The 21,103-nt window shown below is 32.9% G+C and overlaps 1 protein-coding gene across 2 annotated transcripts in view; it reads left to right on the forward strand.

Annotated features, from left to right (window-relative positions):
- LOC148597303 (galanin receptor type 1-like) overlaps positions 1-13,944 on the forward strand; it is a 57,014-nt gene extending 43,070 nt beyond the window's left edge. For both annotated transcript variants that reach the window (XM_088564091.1, XM_088564090.1), the window contains exons 2-5: positions 3,722-4,075; positions 7,905-8,040; positions 8,804-9,036; positions 13,079-13,944. In XM_088564091.1, the coding sequence (XP_088420217.1) occupies positions 3,743-4,075; positions 7,905-8,040; positions 8,804-9,036; positions 13,079-13,528 (1,152 nt within the window). In that variant the 5' untranslated portion in view covers positions 3,722-3,742 and the 3' untranslated portion in view covers positions 13,529-13,944. The remainder of the gene's footprint in view (positions 1-3,721; positions 4,076-7,904; positions 8,041-8,803; positions 9,037-13,078) is intronic.
- The last annotated feature ends 7,159 nt before the right edge of the window (positions 13,945-21,103 follow it).

Consider the following 21,103-nt stretch of genomic DNA (forward strand, 5'->3'; position numbering starts at 1 on the left):
TTGGTCGAGAACGTCGTTGCAAGAAGGTTCATACATGCATGAACTTTGCCAGATTGCCAGTCAACTTGAAACCAATATGGCGGCCGTGTAGTTCGAAAGAGTGTGGCAACAAACTGAACGGCATAATATAGCCGTAAAATAGTTTTTACATGCACATGATTCTACCGGTCAGGTTTGTTTACAGAGAGTAATTTTCAGCTCGGGGAAAGAAACTTACTGAGTGTGACTGAACCCTTGAAAAAAACCTTGTTGTAATTTTCCGTCTTCCTTGCTGTATTTCCTTAACAATCATATTCCTGTTCAATTGTTAACATCTCGTATTTTTCAATGCCAGCTATCACTTCGTCCATTCCGCCTTCACTGTTGTTGTGCAGCCGATTATGTGTAAATATTCGTCCGTGCTCCCATGTATATGTGTGCAAATGAATGTGTGTTTATTGAAGCGGAAACATAAACACAGTGTATCAATATTACAGGCTGAGGCTCTCAGATGGTAACTTTGACTGTTGGATAGAATAATAAGGATTGAACAGCTATTTTCGGTCCTTCATGCATGTATGAACGGATTTCTCCAATCCCAAACATTACTTTGTTACATAAATCATTGAGTTTGGGAGCTCCGAGATCCGTTCATACATGCACGAACGACCTAAAATAGCTGTTCAATCCTATGATAAACCAAAACAAGAATGATCAAATCGAGAAATAAAACTTTTAGTATTTGTATCGGGATGACTTCCCATTCTACCGTATAGGGGTATATAGAATTTTGGAAAGAGGAAAGTGTGTGGAGGGTAATCAAGGGAACCAATGTTATGGCGGTAATCAAAAGAACGTAATCCAGGGACAAAGACCAGGCATGGAAAACAGACACACACAATAAAGAACATAAAGTAACTAAAATCATACATACAAAGTAACAAAAGCAAATGCGCAACTCGGACTCCACTGAAAACTGGCCGCATGGACCAGGTGCACCGGTAGGGTAAGCGTCCTCTGCTTTTCTAGAAACACCCGCCGAGTTGCTCATAAAAAGTCAAGTCCGGGGTAAACAAACGAGGAAAGGAAAACTATGACCTGTTGAATAAATCAGTTTTCATGGTGCAGATTTATACACCATAACGATCCACGAGTTCATGATGACGACCATAAATCTTCTGTAGAAATGACTTCAATCTTGTAGCAACATAATCGTGTTCCAGAAGCCTATTTATTAGAGTCCTAGCGCGATATAAAAAGTTTGCGTAGTTTCGGCAAGCTCTGGCATAACGTATGAGTTGTGATATGAACACTCCATATGCAGGTGCCGAAGGGATGTTGCCACAGATGAAAGGCAAGTTGACAATTCTGAATAAAAAATCATCACGTTTGTCGTATAGTTTGGTCAATAGTTTTCCTTTACCATCGATTTCTAAGTGTAGGTCAAGATATGAGGCTGACTTCACAGTGCCAAACGAAAATCTTTCTTTCTGATCAGATCGGCTATAAAGGCAGCCTCATAAGAGTGAAGGAATAGGTCAGCAAGTAAAGGAGCACAATTTGTTTCCATTGGAATGCCGACCGTTTGTTGAAAAACACGTCCACCACATTGGACAAATATGTTGTCGATTAAAACTTCCTGCATTTTGAAGATTGAATTGGAGGAATGTGTAATAAGTTTTGACTGTGTTTATTTATTGAAGAAAATATTTTGAATATTAATAAAATAACATTTGAAATTAATAAGATTTTTTTATTTGATTATTAAAATATTTGATACGTAAAATGCAATGAGGCTTCTATGGAGAGATTTAGCAATAGGAAATAGGGGCGTGGTCTAGAATTGAAATGTCGACAATAGAGTACAATACCAATGACACGATTATATCTGTACCATAAAGTTATTACATCATTCTAACAAAACAATCAGCCATAAAATAGACAATGAACTTGAATGACACATTAGGTTAATCACATAACAAGATTCAATCAAGATCAGAAAGTACATATAACAACGATTCTAGGCATCGTATTTTCATCGCCTATTCACAATATTTATTAATTTATCTGTCAAAGGTCTAAAGATCAATCCATCAGGCTTTAACCTCAAAAGAAGTAGGTCGTCGCCCCCCGGAGATGATAGCATATTCGATTTATACAAGTGTTTTATTTTTTTTTAATAAGTTTTGATTTTTTGTCTGTTCGTTTGCCTCGGGGTTTTGTGTTCTTCTGAATTTTTTTTTCGTGGATTCTGTTTTCCTGTTTTTTGTTTGTTTATTTTTATTTATTCTTTTTTATTTAATTTCTTATTTATGTATTTATTTATTTATTTTATTTTATATTTTTTTTTCTAATACGCACGCTCAGAGAATATTACGTTTCGTGACAGAAGCTTTTGTAAAGGTGTTTATAATTTGTTTATTTAAGTGTATAGTTTTATATCATGATGTATTCCATAATAAAAAAAACATTCTAAAAGAACAAAATGCAAAATAAATAATTGATATGAGAAATAAGTAGATATTTATTTCATATAATTCGGAATGGCAAACCATTTGAGAGTTTTACGGTAATGTTAATATTTCCCTTGCTTCCTGCTGTATTTTGTATTCTTTATCTTGTCGTTATAAAGCTGTTTATGTCTTTTTTTATGTATATTCCATTAATGTTGACCTTACAATAGTGATTATTACTTTTTGAAAAGTTAATCATGCGTTGAGATTGTAAAAATCTACAATGTTTATCTTTTGACAAACATTTACGATCGTTTGGGAAGTATTATGTGTTATATAAAGCGACCTACATTAACACAAAAATGATCAAATATCATACTGAAATGAGACATACAGTGTATGATAAATGTTTCAAGCAATACATGTAGTAGGGAGAAGTGACTAGAAAAATGTTGAATTCGGTATGGGGCGTTAAGGGTTGTAGAATGAAGATTTCTAAAGTCCGATTAAATTACTACCCATAATACATTTTTCGAAACTGTTTGAAAAACAAAATAAAAAAAACTATGTGGGGATATTGTTTATTATAAACTTTTTTTTGCATATAGAATTACACATTGAAATCGTTTGAATATCGATTATAAATAAAACTTCTCTGTCAATATTAAAGTACAATATGAATCTCTTATTGTGTTTGTGACCATCCATAATTCAATGACATTTTGAATTTCAACAACAAACGGAAGCTTCGAGAAGCGGTCTAATTGATTCAAAATAAGGCTGTATCAGTTGGATTGTTTTCTGTCATTTACTGTAAAATTGAAGATAGCTGCGTAATTTTTTTTCAGACATTTATCAAATATATCAAGTCTTGATCGTAGCTTCTTATCAATGCAAACGTAACTGACATTATAAATACATGTTATCAGTTTTTACGAATTTTGAAAAAAACAAATCAATTACTACGCATTGTTTGGTGTTAAATGAGAAAACGAAGTAGGATTTTTTAGCTATTTTTGCATATATAATATTATTTCACTTGTTGAAAGAGTTGAACACATGCAATGGTATTATATTATGTTGGAGGTATGAAAACATTAATGAATCTGTCGGACCATTAATAAAAGGTTACGAGAAGGAGTTTGTTTTCAGTCTCGTATATTCCCGTTTCTATGACATTCTCCATGCCAACATAGTGATGCAACATCACCATAGAAACAAATAATTCTATTCCTCATAGGCAACGCCTAAATTTGTATTATCCCTAAGCAATTTATTTTATATTACAGGTTTTATTTTAATAGAAAAGCATGATGACTACAATGTACGATAATGTGACTTCCTTGTTTGTTCCAAGTGTGAACGAGACTTTACGAGAAACGCCATTACCAACGGAAGTGGTTGTGATTTTAAGTTTTGTTTGGATAATAATAATAATTTCTGGAGCTATCGGTAACGGTTTGGTCATCTACGTCATGTTACGTCATGGTGAACGTTCGGTGACGAATGTATACATCATAAATTTAGCATTTGCGGATTTAATGTTTGTTATTTTTGTTGTACCTGTTACGTTAATACATAATTTGGTTCCATCCTGGGTGCTAGGAACTGTTATTTGTAAATTTTCGTACTACATGATATACGTAAGTATAAACATATTGTACAATTATTGTAGTTATTCTAAAAACACATTGTAAATTATTATGAAATTAATCATTTCCTGACTATATTAATTTGTAAAAGCAATATTATTCACAATTTGTTCCAGGTTTATGAGTGAATGGTCCGTTTTTACACATGAATAAAATCTGAAAGACAGGCGACTTATTCTTATAATTCAAAGGTCAAAAGTCTGAAAATGTGGGATTTTATCGACTTTATTAGAGTCCCTTATCCAATCAAATGTATGCTGTAGGATGACAAGGTTGTCTATTTTATCATTTTAAGAAGATCGAGACAATATGTTGTCAGAATTTCTTTTAAAAGTGTATTTTAGATATGCTGTGTCATAAAGCAATACAATTAAGTAACACAAGAAGCGGTTTCGCGCCTATAATTGGTTTTATTTTTTGATAAAGCGATGGGCGCCATTTTTGTTTTCGATAGCAATAATATATATTTGGAATGTGCTCTATTGTAAAAAAAAAAAATAAAAAGTGATCACAGACACTGAAGAAGTCAAACAACCAATCAAAATTAACAAAAAGACATTTACATTTACTGATTAGAATGGAAATATAACCAAATAAATAACTTGATAATGTTAAAATAATCAGTTATAATCACTGACATTTTTTTTAAATTCTGTCAAGCCAGCGTTTGATGCATTTGATTATATTTCACTCGCACCATATTGCAACTCTGATATAAAATGAACTTTTACGTATATAAAATCCCACATCAAAACTGAAAATGCTGCATGTCTCAAAGCATGGAATAAGGTACCATTATCGTAGCTCTGATTACACAATGTTTTAATTAGGCTTTATATTTTGATTTGTTTAAATTCAAATTAAACAAATGATGTAAATAAATATATAAAAAAAATAACGAAAACCATATAAAACATACCCCTTCCTGATATGACTGTAGCATAAAATTCTTACTATTATGACTCCGAAATGAGTATTTATGATGTTTTATCAACATACTACCGGATGTTACGTCCTGTAAGATGTTGCGTCATCAATTTGATCATAGATTTCCTGTTTTTTCTCCTTTAATTATTAAAAATTCCAACACCAACTGCACATTTTCTTTTATTCATGAATGAATAAAAAAGAAATGTATCATATTTCAACAAATGAAACCAATGTAAAGAGTATATGAAATGCATAATTAAATTTGGCACCTGATACAATCCTGTCACAACTTCTGACATATATTGCATCGAAAGAGTAATACTATTATGTAACAAATTACACCCAAGGATAAATTGTTATTACATCGCCGCCACAGTTCTTTAACTGATGAATATTTTATTGAAAAGTGCAGTAAGTTGATGAATATAGTTAAACACGCAATGAAATCAGCAGAATTTTAGGTACAATGAAGTGTGACAGTAGGACTGCAAAACAAAACAAAGCAAGAAGTAGTAAATTGACAAATAATAGCTCTTAAGTACTTCCCCGTCTAAGAATCGGGCAAATGAATATAAGGTGTGGCACATGAAGGAAAACACGCAGAGATTTTATTGCATTTACCAATTAATTATACCTGATAACCACCAGAAATATCCATCAAAGTATTTGTAAAATTTGCCTCTTTAAGATATTGATAGGTCAAATTAAGTTGAAATGCACTACGGAAAAAAGGCGGAAAAATTATCCCGCACTCTTTACCTATATAAGCATTAAAAATATCTACGTCACAGATGCTTTAGGATAAACTTAAATAGATACTGGTTGTTTTTCTAGATGTACTGAATATATTTTAGGCAAAAATGACTACTACAACAAATCAGTGGTCTTTTTTACAGAAAAAATTGCGGTCCTTTTCACAAAAAATCGTAAGTGTAAAATTAGTCGTAAGTTATTATGTCATAATAGAGTTAAGAATTGTAACGTCACAAATTTTACTCTTACGATTTTTTTGTGAAAAGGGCTGCACATTTGTTGTAGTGGTAAGTCATTGATGCGTAACAATCACTCGACAATGAACTGCAAACATGAAATAATACAATAGGTCAGACACTTTTTTTTAACATGATAAGGACATTCGATGAATTTGATTAGTTGTCGATTTACAAAGAAAACGGAAATGTAACATTAAAAGTAACGTCGTTAACATTGAATGCATGTGTAAGGCTAACAATACATTAAATATCTGACGTAGGCATTGCAGTTTGCATTGTATAAATTGCAGTTTGTTTCAGCTAACACCACAGACAGAGTACAACACAATCAACTAAGCAAATCCGAAATATATTTAGGTCCAACTTTTGGTTTTTTATTGCTGAACAAATTTATTGACAATAATATCTTGGAAAAAGCAGTGTGTGCAATGAATCGTTCTTCAAGCAACAACATGCTTTTTCATACACGTAAACCCGTCGTAATAGGTGTATACACATAGTTAGTGATACTTATTTCTAAAGTCAAAAGTTGACACCTGATTTATTACTACAGTAATTATATAGCATAGACGTATATAGCAAAGCATGTCTTAATATTTGATTTTTTTTATTTCTATGTTTTTTTTTATTAATGGATTGAATAACTATTACAATTTTCGGTCTATGTAGAAATGATCTCAACCACGTGGTGCATGCATACAAAATAAGCTACGTAGCAGGTTAGTTTCAAATGTGCATCACGGTATTGAGGTTATTTCAAATAGAAATATTCCACGTAATTTAATTTTAAGTACCACAATTCCAACCAGTACTTCATTTTTAAAAAAAAAAACTGATTACGTCAAAGTCACATTACAAAACTTGGTCTATGAGATAATTGACATTAGAAATTAAATTATCTACAGATAACACCAATTGATTTTATTCCTTTGAAACAAAACTTCATTCCTTCAAACTACTATAACCTATTTAGATTGATGGACAGAATTTCAAGAACAAAAATAATCAAGGGAACCAAGGTTGTAGCAGTAATCAAAAGAATGTAATCCAGGGACAAACACCAGACATGGAAAACAGACACAAGCAACAAAGAACATAAAATAACTAAAATCATACATACGAAGTAAAAAAAGCAAATGAGCAATTCGTACTCCACTAAAAACTTGGAGCATGGACCAGGTGCACCCATAGGGTACGAGTCCTCTGCTTTTCTAGAAACATCATAAAATGTCAAGTCCGGGGTAGACGAAAGAGAACGAAAAAATATGACACGTTGAATAAATCAGTTTTCAAGGGGCAGATCGAAAATATATGTAACGATTTTTACTCGAACAGAGCTAAATAGATTGATATTCATTGAATAGTAGTAATAAATTATAAATTCAAAATATATTCCCAAACTTTCGTCAAATTAAATAGGATAACTTTTCAAGGGAAGACGTATTTTGAATGCTAAATTTCACATGGTTGAAAATAGTTTTTTTTTTTTTCAATATAATTTCCAAAACGATTGTCCTGTAAAGTTAGTGGATCCAGTATCTATTTCTAAAAGTACCAAGTAACATTATCAAGTATCTTTTAATACACATATGTTGTGAACACTTATGCGGCTTTCTACGTTTAAATTGCATCGAAAGGATAACGACGCTTTTTGTAAATTCGTTTTCTCTTAAATTCCAACATAAATGATCGGGCTTTCATCAGTATACCTAGAACGAATGTAAAGGTTTTTTTTAGGTTTTCCATAATTCTAATCACTAAGTGAGTTGTTCTTCTCTGAATCGTCAATCAGTACCGATATGTTCACAATTTTGTCTTCCAAAAAAAAAATTATCTATAGGTGATCACATACACATAAAAAGTTCAAGCTATAAACCTTCAGATACTCTCCATTTTAGGTAACCCTACATGCAACGTGCTTAACACTAACGGCCATGACAGTCGACCGTTACCATGCCATCGTCAATCCCATAGACTCCATGAATTGGAGGTCAACTAAAATTGCGTCAATAATTAGTTTGGCAGTCTGGGCAGGTAAGTCAAATACATCTCTTGCTACTTTATGTGATTTTTTCCATTAATTCAAACTTCCACTTAGATTTTTAATGTTTTAATAGTTCAGAAACTGAGTGAAAAATAAACCTAACGTATAAATAACGTATAAATGATCTGCATCAGCATCATTTGGAGAGTTTAAATATGTTCGAAAAAATGAGAAAAATGATGTTAAATGTTTCATAAACAGAACGAAAGTAAACTCGTCTTTCTTTTTTAACTGAAGAACATATCAATACATTTTCTTAATATTTGTTCTGAGTACTTCTTGACAATTATTATCTCAATCATGATCTAATTACGTATTTGATTTTAATGATTCTTGTTATGAGAATCCTCTCCTTGAAAAACGTTTACAACATACCGAATTTAGCATTACTTATATGATTAGTATTTTTCTATTTACCCAATATCAAGATATAACAAAGTGCCACAAATCAGTAAATTATCATTCTTGAAATGATCTTAGAAAAAATTTCAGAAACTAGTCAATATTAATTATTTAAATCGGTATTTTTATTTAATTGAAAACTATTTCGATAAAAAAAAAAACTATTTAGCAAAAATTGTGATGGATTGTATATTACAGTTGAGATCCAATTTCAACATATTTCCGTTTTGATATCCCAAATAGCCCATTCCACGTCTAAAGATCAACTCTACCAGGCGATTATTACACAATAAACACATCTTTTGAACTATGCAAAGTCACCGAACAATTGTTTTGTCATTTCTTTTTCAGTTTCACTTTTAATCTGCTCTCCATATCTAATATACTCTAGAATCGTAAAAAAAGGTATTTATGATGAACAGGATTGTTACCAAGAATGGCCTTCAACAGAATGGGATAAAGCCATTACCCTTGTCGTTGTCATGACAACGTTTATACTGCCACTTACAGCGATAGTTATATGTTATACATTTATCCTGTTCCACTTGTGGAATGGTGCTAACAAAAAACATACGAGATTAGAGGTAAATTAAAAATACTTTATTGATTTTCGCTATTTTCATTGTGAACAGAAAAACGCGAAAAACAGTACGTACGAAATTGACTTTTTCACAATAATTTTACTCATTTTTAACTTCGACATTTGATACCCACAATTATCTCCAATTAACATAATCCGCGAGAATTGAAGCTTAAACAGTCAAAAGGATATGGTAATCTCAGTATTTGTTCAACTAGACCCAAGGAATAAAGGCAAAAAGCCGGACTCACAACGACATCTTAAACTGCCATCTTCACATATTCTCCAATCTATCAAACTCAAATTTCTCCATATAAGTAAGCTTGAATTTTTTGGAATCGATTGAAGGAAAATCTGAGTTTAATAAATGTTTATTAAACTCGACCTAAGTCAGTTTGTGTTGTAGCAGATTGAGTTATTGTGAAATTACCATTGTTGGTGGGTACCAATTTTCTTGGTTTTCCTGGGTAGGCCAAACCACAAAACTTGGTTCCCAACGAAAAGGAGAATCCCATTGATGTGTATACTGAAAACACCAAAACCACGAATTCAAGAATCCACAACAAAGCGTTTCTTCCCTAAATCACGTAAATTGGTTTCCAATTTAATTTTGGAATTAAAGTATTTTCACAGTATACGTTATTGAAATGCACTGAAAATTGGCAAGTTAGTGATTTATTTAAAGGTAGATGGAAAAGCATTGATTAATATTTTGACTTTAATAATTCAATGTTTGACATGCTTGTTAACGACTTTAAAACATCTCCCAAAGACTTCAACCGAAAATTTAAAAAAGCAACTCAAACTGTATTATTCTTGTTCATCTGACACCCCTTAAATTTAAGACAGTTTTTTTTTTTTTTTTTTTTTTTGTTTTTTTTTTTTTTTTGCCACCGTCCCCAGTAATTACGTGCTTCTCCATCCAAAAAACGGGCAAAAGGTGTTTAATGTTGAATAAAGGAATATAGTGACATGTAAATTCAAAGATATAAACTTTTATTGATATTTGTTTCATTTAGATAAAGGAATTGAATACTAATGTTACGATCAAAATTAAAGCAAAATGTAAGAGTTTTAAACAAACTGACAACAATAACAATAACGTTATCATTTGCGTAAAAAAAGATTAATTAAAAAATGTAAGAGTACCATGGAACCGAGATTCTAAAAGAAAGCAAAAGAATGTAATTCAGGGATAAAGAGCCGATATGGAAAACAGATACACAAGAAAAAGAACATAAAATAATCAAACTAATGTATACAAAGTAACAAAAGTTAATAAGCATCCCGGACCCCACCACAAACTGGAAGCATGGTCCAGGTGCACCGGTACATGTAGGGTAAAAATACCCGCCGAGTTGCATACAAAAAAGTCAAGTCTGGAGTAGACGAAAGAGGAAAGGAAAACAATGATACATATCCACCCCAAGTACTTGATAATTGTTACAAATTCAAATGCATTTGTAACCATCCAAAATGACATCATTACCGTTTCTCAGTCAAATTTTGTCAAAGAACTTTGATAAAACACTGCATTACCTAAGAAAATATGTCTTTATATTCCAAAGACCACCGGTACTAACGTTACATGATTATTATTGATTTTCTTATTGTGACACACACGATTTATTCGTTATAATTCGTATTAAAGAGAGTATATTATCAGACTAACGATGTCCAATATATAATTTATCTCAAATACAATATCAGAAAATAGTTGATAACCTGACTTATTTCTTTATTCAGTATTGCAAAAGCACGCGTTGTTTACTGTTTTCATTGGATACTATATTCTCTTTGTTTTATATTAGATACAGATACTGCTGTTATGAAACCCAACTTTTTCAAAAGTATGGTTACTCTGAAAAGAATAATCACAATTTTGTTACCGGTGCAGCTTTATTTATGAAAGTTATGAAAAAAAGCTATCGTCAAAAAATAATAATTGTATTATGCTATGTTCACGTCAATGGAAAATTAGCCTAAAAAATACTCAATTCTATCTGTTGGGAAAATCTTTTAATAAGTACTCAATTATTAATCTCAATAGACCCTTCTGTGCTAACGGTGGGATAGTCGGTGATCATGCGTAGAGCATGCTCAATAAACACTTCCGCGTGGAAAATTCTTTTGTTCTACATAAGCCCTACCTGACGGAAATGTATATCGAGCATGCTCAGTAACTTACCACAAAAGGGTCTATACAAACTTTGTGGAACCTAATATCAAGCAAAGTCGCGAATCGTTATCGGAACAATATATTGCACGAGTCCATATCAATTTGAGGAATTGCATATCTGTTTGCACTAGTATTTATACAGTCGTTGGAAATTTCATTGATAGAGAAACCAACAGCCATGCATAATTGCTCGTTTAAAGACAGGCAGATATATTTTTGCTAGGCATTCCAATTATAATGTTGTGTAGAAATATACTTCTTGCACTTATGGCGACCATCCTTAGTGAGTCTAATACTAGTTAGTTAATCCCTTGAAAAGAAGAAATATGAGTTCGTTTCTTCCAATATACGTGGACATTTGTCATGGTTCTCACTATATATTCTTTCGTTTTTAATTAGAGTTCTATATGACATCTTTATCATGTTTTTGTAACTGAGCTATGTTTCGATTCTGTCTGTGACATAAATACAAGAATCTTACAATAAATTATTGGTGTACTTATATACATGAACTTGTACCCGTTAAATATTTTTTTTACCAGTTAAACTTCCTTGACATATTTACGTAAATATGTACAATTGATAGGAGCCAGGCCACATATATTTGAAAGTGCAATATATTCAACATTCGTTGTAACGTACTATTTATAAGATATCAACAAAAAATTCACGACGTCAATTCCACAATTGATTGTATAAAATTTTCATACGCTTAAACAAAGTTCTTTGTTATAGATGTTTAATGTTTAGCATGAATTATTGACAGTTGCATTCGAAAAGAGATAACTGTTTCCATTTAAATATGTGTCGTCATCAATCTAGGTTTGACAATAACGAATCGCCAGTTACTCAATTTGCCACCGTTTGTTTTAGAATTGATGGCTAAAAGAGTAATCAAGGGAACCATGGTTATTATGGTAGTCAAAAAAATGTAATCAAGGGACAAAGACAAGACATGGAAACCAGATATACACAACAAAAAAACGTAAAGTAACTAAAATAATACATACAAAGTAACAAAAGCAATTGAGCAACTCGGACTAAAAACATGGAGCATGGACCAGATGCACCAGTAGCGTTAGCGTCCTCTAAAAGTCATCAAATTCAATACAGTAATCTCCTAATTCCTGCTGATGCCCTACTAACCCCAAAAAAACTATTGTAAACATGTTTGGTTTGATAGTGCTTTCAATGTCTTCATTTGCAACGCCAATGCAACATATATTTTATTTTCGTTAAATACTGATTTTTTCTTCTATTCTAACATGATCTAACTCGATATCCTTTCAGTCTGTATTGTCAACTTTCCTTTCATGTATGACAACATCCCTTCATCATCTGCGTATGGAGTTTTCATATCACTAATACGATATACCATAGCTGGCTATAACTAATGCACTAGACTTCTGGAACAGGGTTACCAGATTGAAGTCATCACTCCAGAAGTTTACATTCGTAATCATGAACTCTTGGATCGGTACGGTGCATTCATCTGCACCACGAGAACTGATTTGTTTAACCTACCATATAGGTTTCCCTCCTTTTTCGTCTTCACCGGGCTTGATTTTTTCTAAACAATTCAGCTGGTGTTTCTGAAAAAGCAGAGAATGCTTAGCCTACTGTTGCACCTCGTCCAATTTCGCAGTTTTTAGTGGAGTCCGAGTTGCTCATTTACTTTTGTTGCTCTGTACGTATTATGTTGGTTATTTTATGTTCTTTGTTGTGTGCGTCTGTATTCCTGGCTGGTTATTTTTATTTCGGCTTTAAATAGATTGTTTTTGGTATTATACTAGATTACAGGTTAGGCTTTAATAAATAGAAATTTAATAATCATCCATGTAACCTCATCAATCAAACTTTTTTTCAGAGGGAAAACAGTGCACTCTCAGAACATAGTGGAAAAACGGAAAGACAGATTCGTCGGAAAAGGCGGGTAACACGAATGGTTGCCATTGTTGTGATCTTATTTGGAGTATGTTGGTTTCCAATTCATTTAATAGCTGTTTGGTTAAAATACGACCCTAATTTTCCGAAGACGAATACAATGCATTACATAAAACTTTTTGCACACACATTATCATACGCCAACTCGTGTGTTAATCCTGTCGTTTATGCTTTTGTAAATGAGGGTTTTCGGAAAGCTATAATGAGGCGCTCTCCCAAGTTGAACGAACTGTGTAGTTGTTTATTCAGGTCACCACTCGCACAGGAACCTGATACGAGTATGGTGGATAAAGCAGTAGAAGCCAAACCCGGAATGGATATACAATCCGAATGTAGTACGGCAACACAAACAACAGCTTGTATTTTTCATTAAGGCGACAACTTGCTGTCGTAATAAGTTAAAAAGTTGATCACTTAGAACCCAAAACTTCTAATAAGAAATTTAAGGAATATAGAACGTTTGTGCTGAAATGAATAAAATCTAAGGAAATTAATTTCATTCCTGACAAGAATCGATTAGACCAAATGCTTAGGAATATGATCAACTGAAATAGAAATATCAAAGGAGATGGTATATGCTTGTGTGATTTCATATATAATATCTTGCAGGAGAATTAGCTTTGTGAAAACAAATGAACAAGGACTGTGTCAAGCAGAGTACGAACCCAATATATATATATGTATTTATGTCCATGGTAACGTTGTTGTTAACGATGTCCGAATTTTCTAACTTAATATTAAAGCATTATTAGAATGTTAATCGTTTTAAAAAATAAATTATTCGTTTGTGTTGTGAAGTAATATACAATTTTATTGTAGACACTGTGGGTATATTGGTTGTCTTGAAATCTCTTTAACGATTAAAGGAAGTGTATGGGGATGGGGATTTCAGGAAAGTGTATGACGGATGGGGAACAAGGGAAGTGTATGGGAAATGGGAATAAGGGAAGTGTATGGGAGATGGGTAATAGGGAAAGTGCATGGAGGGTGGGGAATAAGGGAAGTGTATGGGGATGGGAAACAATGAAAATTTATTGGGGATAGTGAATAAGGAAAGTGTATGGGGATAGGGAATAAGTAAAATGTATGTGGGATGGGGAATAAGGGAAGTGTATGGGGATAGGATATAAGTAAAATGTATGTGGGATGGGGAATAAGGGAAGTGTATGGGTTGTGGAATAAGGGAAGAGTGTGGGGATGGGGAATAAAGGAAGTATATGGGGGATGGGGATTTAAGCTTTTAAAATATTTATTAATATGAAAACTTTATTCAATTAAATTTTAATGATTGATAAGGAAAACATAGATGGGGTTTTATGAGGGAGTGGGGATTTTATTGATAGGGAATGGACAATTCTGTTTGAGGAAAGGGAATGGGGGTTTGTATATGGTCAAGATGGGAAGTATACACCATTCAAAAGCTGTAGGATAGATAAGACCTTTTTGATAAGTTGTATGCAATGTTAAAGGCTAAATTAAGACCTTTGTTGCATATTTTGATCAAGTCCAGTCGTTTGACGAATTACATGTCGACAGATATATCTGACAATGTTGGGCTTTCGTACTGATTACATCGAATGAAGTAGGAAATTGACCGAAGTCATTTTGAGCCCCTCACTCCAATGAAGTGCGTTTTCTTCAGACAAAACCATTGAACCAAGAATATATAGAACACAGTTCGGTGATGAAATATTTTACTGTACCTTTTACTTTACAATGCACTCTTTAGAATTTTCCCGCAACGAAGTTGGTAGAACATATTGTTTTACTTTTTTTTAATTCTTCTTTTAACCTCCGCCTTTTCAGCACAACTACTCTAAAACCGCTGGATGAATTTAAACCGAATTTAGCACACAGATAGACCATCATATGTCAATGTGTACAAGGGGTTTGAATTTCAAACATGACTGCGATTTCAAAATGTTCGCCGTCCAAACTATTTAAAAAATGGAAATATAATCACCAAAAAAACGTAGAAGTATGCAGATAAGTCATCACAAGAGCTTCTGATCGACCGGAGGCGTACAGATCATTTGTCGAAATAAGATAGTAATTTTGTGCCAACAAAAATCCCCACTTTTTCAATGCAATTCCATAATTTACACATGAACCATCACAACTAAGGAACATATGTCAGATTTGTCATAGAGTTTGATAACAAGGGATATGTAGATTGTTTAGTATATTCCGTAGCACAAAAACTTAATGTTTGTCATGATTCATATTTTATTGGCTTATACATTTTAATATAAAAAAGCTGGAACCATTTACTACAAAAGGTCATTTACTACAATAGGTCATTTTAAAAGGTCAAAACGTTTAATAATTGTCTTAATGCAACTTTTACAAATCGAAATATCTATTTTTATGTACGCTCGATCATGCAAATGTTAAATCTATGAACTGAAAGTAAAAACTAATACATTTGTTTCGGTATGTTTGACACAAACCATAACACGGTGAGAAGATCGGTTCCCACCGGGAAAATGAATACACTATAACGACCCATACATTCATGATTAAGACAATAAAACATTTTTAGTGATGACTGTAATCTTGTAGCAACGTTACTCTGTTCTGGAAGCCTAATTAGTTAAGCTTACGCGGATAAAGTGTCCGCGTTATTTCCGTAAGTTCTGCCATTACATTTGAGTTGTATTAAGCGCAGATACTGAAAAGATGTTTCCACATTTTTAAGAAAATTTATCAAAACGGAACGAGAAGTTATTGCGTTTGTCTTTTAGTTTTGTCTTCAGATTTATTTTTCCATCGATCCCGAGGAGTAGATCAAGCTATGAGGTTGATTTCGTTGCGTTTGTAGTGTCGTAGGCCCTATCACCTTTTACATGGGATTAGTTCGATGTATAAAAGCCAAAACGTCATATTTAAAACGGAAACTGGGATCACAGGTTCAAGGTTAACGATGGTCATTTTTTTTTGTTTCAGATCAGTTTAAGATAACTAATAGGTCGGCGAATAGCACAGCGCAATTTGTCCCTTCAGCATGTTGACAGATTGTCGAAAACGCGTCCATTGTATTTGGCCAAATATCTCTTCGCTTATAAATTTAAGGAGGAAGACCTAGGGTAAAGGACATAAAATCATTCGAACGTTTGTATACAGCATTTTACATCAATCTTATGTAAGCATCTAATTAACTTGGATTAGCAAGCTTGAGAGGCTTTGGTGAAATCGAATATGATACATGTACAAACATCACTGATTTCAAGAGTTATGCCCCTTACTCTTGGTCTACCTCCTTAAGCATCTTACTGCATAGTTAGAAAAAAACAAGCACACATTCCGATATATCTTTTTTCATTATATAAGATTTCCTAGAAAACCCGATTGAGCAGTAGTTTTGCAATATGTTTTCAAAATTGTAATCAATTAATCACAACAATGAACTTTATCTGATGATAATTATATTAAATTCAAATTAGCAACATCTATTACGAATAATAATAATAGGATAATTAATTGGAACGAGTGAAAACCAAAATAATATCACAAGTGCCGAAGAACGCCTAGATTTAACGACTGTGCGGAACTTGTCCCGCGCACGAGTTAAATCCTTATGCGTTCTTGGCACAAGTGATCATATTTTGGTTATTCACGATAACTTGATAATCATATTTATTATATCGATTTTCTTCATAATTTATTCATATTTTCACCGTGGATTTTTTATTCTGCGATTGGCGGGTTGTTATCGAAGTTTTGACGTTTTGGCGGTAGAAAGTCCGCGAGTGAGATTGCCGAATTTATTTCACAGTGTGAATTATCGAAATTTATTACACTGGGAACATTCGGTAAATCACTGCTATCTATATTATAATACAGTATTATAGTTGGACCGGATAAGATTTAGTTTAAAAGAAGTTTAAAGAGTAATCAAGGGAACCAAAGTTATAGCAATAATCAACAAAAAGCAATCCAGGGACAAACACCAAACACGGAAAACAAACATACACAAGAAAGAACATAAAGTAACTAAAATAATACATACAAAGTTGCAAAAGTAAAAGAACAACTCTGACGCCACTAAAAACTGGGAGCATGGACCAGGTGTACCGGTAGGGTAAGCGTCCTCTGCTTTCCTAGAAACACAAGCCGAGTGGCTCAAGTCCTAGGAAGACGAAAGAGGAAAGGAAAACTATGACACGATGAACAAACCAGTTTTCATAGTGCAGATCCACGAGTTCATGATGGCGACCATATAACTTCTGCAGTGATGACTTCTATCTTGTTGCGACATTGCCCTGTTAGACATGGACGCGCTCTTTACCTTAGGACATATACATGTACATGTATCTAGTTTATCAAATTAAACTCTTATTATAATTTGTTTTTACATTTTGTTTTTTTTTAATTTGTTTTGTCTTATAATAACGACAATCTCTCAATAGCGCGTATTGATGATTATCTTAATAGGTTTAGACAGAGACTTATCTTAGTGAATATAACATTCAAACATTAACCTGATATCCTTATTACATAGGACTCATAAAGTTAAGTTTTGTTGACTTCAATGTTAAAAACAATAAAGCAGTTAAGATGATAGAACATGGAAAGAAGCGTCCACTTAGTGAATCAATAAATGTTTTGTTGCAATTACAGAAAAAGAATAAAACACAAATATTATATTGCGATAAGCGTCTGTTAAAGTTACTTGGAATAAATATTGTCTAGTGATCTGAAAAATAAATATTTATTGTCACTCTTTTCTTTGTGTCGGCAACAATTACAAATTGTTGAATCATTTATCATCTCTATTAATGTACCTTTTTACAAAGTGGTAAATAAAACAAATATGTTCGTTGTTTTTTTTTCTGTTTTAGTTGTGAAAAAAGTTGCAAATTGTATTCATTTTTGGGGATTCGAAATTTCTTTTCTGTGATATACTGAGAAAAAATCTATTAGAATGCATTTCTTCGTGTTGAAAACAAGAAAAAATAATATCGATTATAGTTCTAATGTTTCTTTTTAATACCAAACAATAAAATATGTTCTTTGATATTCATCGTATACACCTATAATACTTAAAGTACAGCAAGACCAAATTTTTAAAAACCGGAAACCTGTGTAATCTTATCAGATATAGTACCTATCTGACTTAACCAAAAAATAGATCAGTCTAAAATGATTATGTGTAGAAAGGTTGCGCTGCTACCTGGGAACCCGGGTAATATTTTCGTTTCACAAGTTTCTGTCAAATATAACGCCAGGTGACTAGTGACGTCTTCTGTCTTTTGATTGGCTGAGCGAATATGACGTTATTTTATTTACTTTTATACGTTCCAATATTCAAATTTAAAGGAAAATACGTTTAAATATTTTATTTTCAAATTATCACCTTTCGATATAAATGCACAATTATAAAGTTAACTAAGATAATCTCATCTTTGTTTTTATTTTACTTCATGAGCGGCAATTTACTCATATATGGTGCATATCCGTCGCTGGTGACATGAGTCTACATATTAGCGATCCTAGGGTCGCTTATGATATTGCCCCGTGCAGGTCCGGTGTTAAAAGAATAAGCCTGCAGCAGCGCTAAGCTTGTCGTAAAAAGCGACTAAATAGTGCTCAGAAACTAGCAGGGGGCTAGGCGCTCTGCCCACAGAGCAACTGGGATGTGTGCCCCAGGTGGTGGAATGGGGTACCACTGGCATGTTACATGCTGGGGTTGTCAGGCTATAATACGGAAAACCTGACCGCAAACCATAGTGGTGCACCGTGTTGGGAAAGATGCCACGTTCCTGGCACGTTAAAGAACCCTGCTGTGGTATTCGATAGGAGTAGGAACCGTTGCGCTCCGCCACAGGAGGCTAAATTGCCCTACCTTACCCATCCTCCCTTTTTCCAGTGGCAATCAAAATTTGTCGACCCTATTATCATTGTGACCCATCCTTTTTCTTCATTTCATGTTCATTTTATCATCCATTTTATGTTCATTGTCTGAATATAGCTGAAAAATTGCTGCTCGGACGTTAAACCCCAACAAACAAACAAAAGCAAAGCTTATGATATTGACCAGGGAACCAGATTAGGTTGCACTGTATATTACAAATTAATTTAGATTCGGATATAAACCGTTCCGTTCCGTAATTACTTTCAGCCAATCATGTCGGAAGCTCCGCAGACGAAGCAGACAAAAAAAAACATTATCTACATATGTAATATATAAACTAAGGACTCTCACTCAGATAATGTGTGAAAACTTTATATGTGCACCTGTTAGATTATATTGACCTCGGACTTCATTGAAAGTGGCCACTCGGTGGGAGTTTCTAGATATGCAGAGGACGCTTACCCTACCGGTGCACCTGGTCCATGCTCCCAGTTTGTAGTGGAGTCCGAGTTTCTCATTTGTTTTTGTTACTTTGTATGTATTATTTTAGTTACTCTGTGTTCTTTGTTCTGTATTTTTGTTTTCCATGTCTGGCCTATGTCCCAGGAAATACATTCTTTTGATTTCCGCTATAACCTTGGTTTCCTTGATTACTCTTTTATATTTATTTAATTTGTATCATTGTATTTTACGTCTATCAATGATTTAAATCCGATGGATTATTGATGACGCTACGTTTTTGTCATTTCCCTTTTGTTATTCTAATTTATTTGTTTCATTTTTTTTTATTGTTTTTTTTTTCATTATTATTTAATAAAATAGTAATCTTGCAAAGGGCGTCTTAAATTCATAGAAATACCATCATCTGCAAGACAACAAGCGATATAGAATTTTTAGTCACTGTGAAATATATTATTTTTAAACAGTTTTAGCTTAACATGATATATTTTAAACTAAAACTATATATGATGATAAGTTTGTTTTTTATTTTGTTTTTCTTTGATTTACTAATCGTTGTTTAATTGTAGAGTTAACTATTTTTTGTGGCTAAACATATCTAAGTGTCAGTCTTTGTACGAATCAGGCAGTGGGTTGAACATGGTATGGAAAACCCACAATTTTGAGAGTTAGAACTGACAATTTGCACCATAAGAATCAAGGGAAAAAAGACAAGATTGTACACATCATGTTGGTTCATAGAGTTATTATTTCATTGAAAAGCACTGAAAATGTAAATTTCAAGTGATAGCAAATCCAGTGATTCAGAGATCAGACGTTAGACTTTTCTAATGAAGAGAGCATCCTTGAATGAAATCATATTGTCTGATCGCTGAGGTTTTGACATGCATGTTTCTGATTCTTACAAACACTTACACTTAATTATTAACACTATATATAAAATGACCTATACTGTGCTCGACGATTAAACGACAAATTACACGAATAAAATATTTACCATAAACGCTGACTATCAATGCATTATAATTTAATTTCCGAAATAACACGCTTTCTGATCTAGTAAAAAAATTTGTTCATCATTTCAAAGACCAAATTTTGGATTTGACTGTGACGTCACTAACCCTTTCCAACGGTTTACTCGTTGAGTTTTTATACTAAAATTAAATAATTAGAAGGAATGTTATATTTTTACGGTCTAATTGAAATTCCCCAGTGAACACTTGAAAATAACCTCCTACATATATGAACGCACGCTATTTAATGTGCACCACAGGATTCATGTAACTTTTTAAAAGACCCAACAATAGAACAATCATTCCTTATTTAGTTTATAATTTGCGGTTTCATAGAATCATACTGTATATTTAGTGCTCGATGCCGAAACATGAAAAATTCCTTAAAGCTGAGAACTATCTATGATGTCATCAATTTCAAAGATTTTATTATTACCATTGAAGTAAAAAATATTTTCAGATGTAGTATTTTGGAGTTATGGGACTCTCATTTTTTTTCTCTTGTTTCATGAAGGTTTTACATTTCTTAAGTCGAGAGTCATCAATAACTTGTAGGTTTTTTTTAATTCATTCTGATGGAAACGTGTAATTCAAAAAAAATCTTAATTTTCTATTTCTATTT

This window comes from Perna viridis, chromosome 15, assembly GCF_037379345.1.
Source record: "Perna viridis isolate PV_CMFRI_1.1 ecotype Kerala chromosome 15, ASM3737934v1, whole genome shotgun sequence".
Lineage (NCBI taxonomy): Eukaryota > Metazoa > Mollusca > Bivalvia > Mytilida > Mytilidae > Perna > Perna viridis.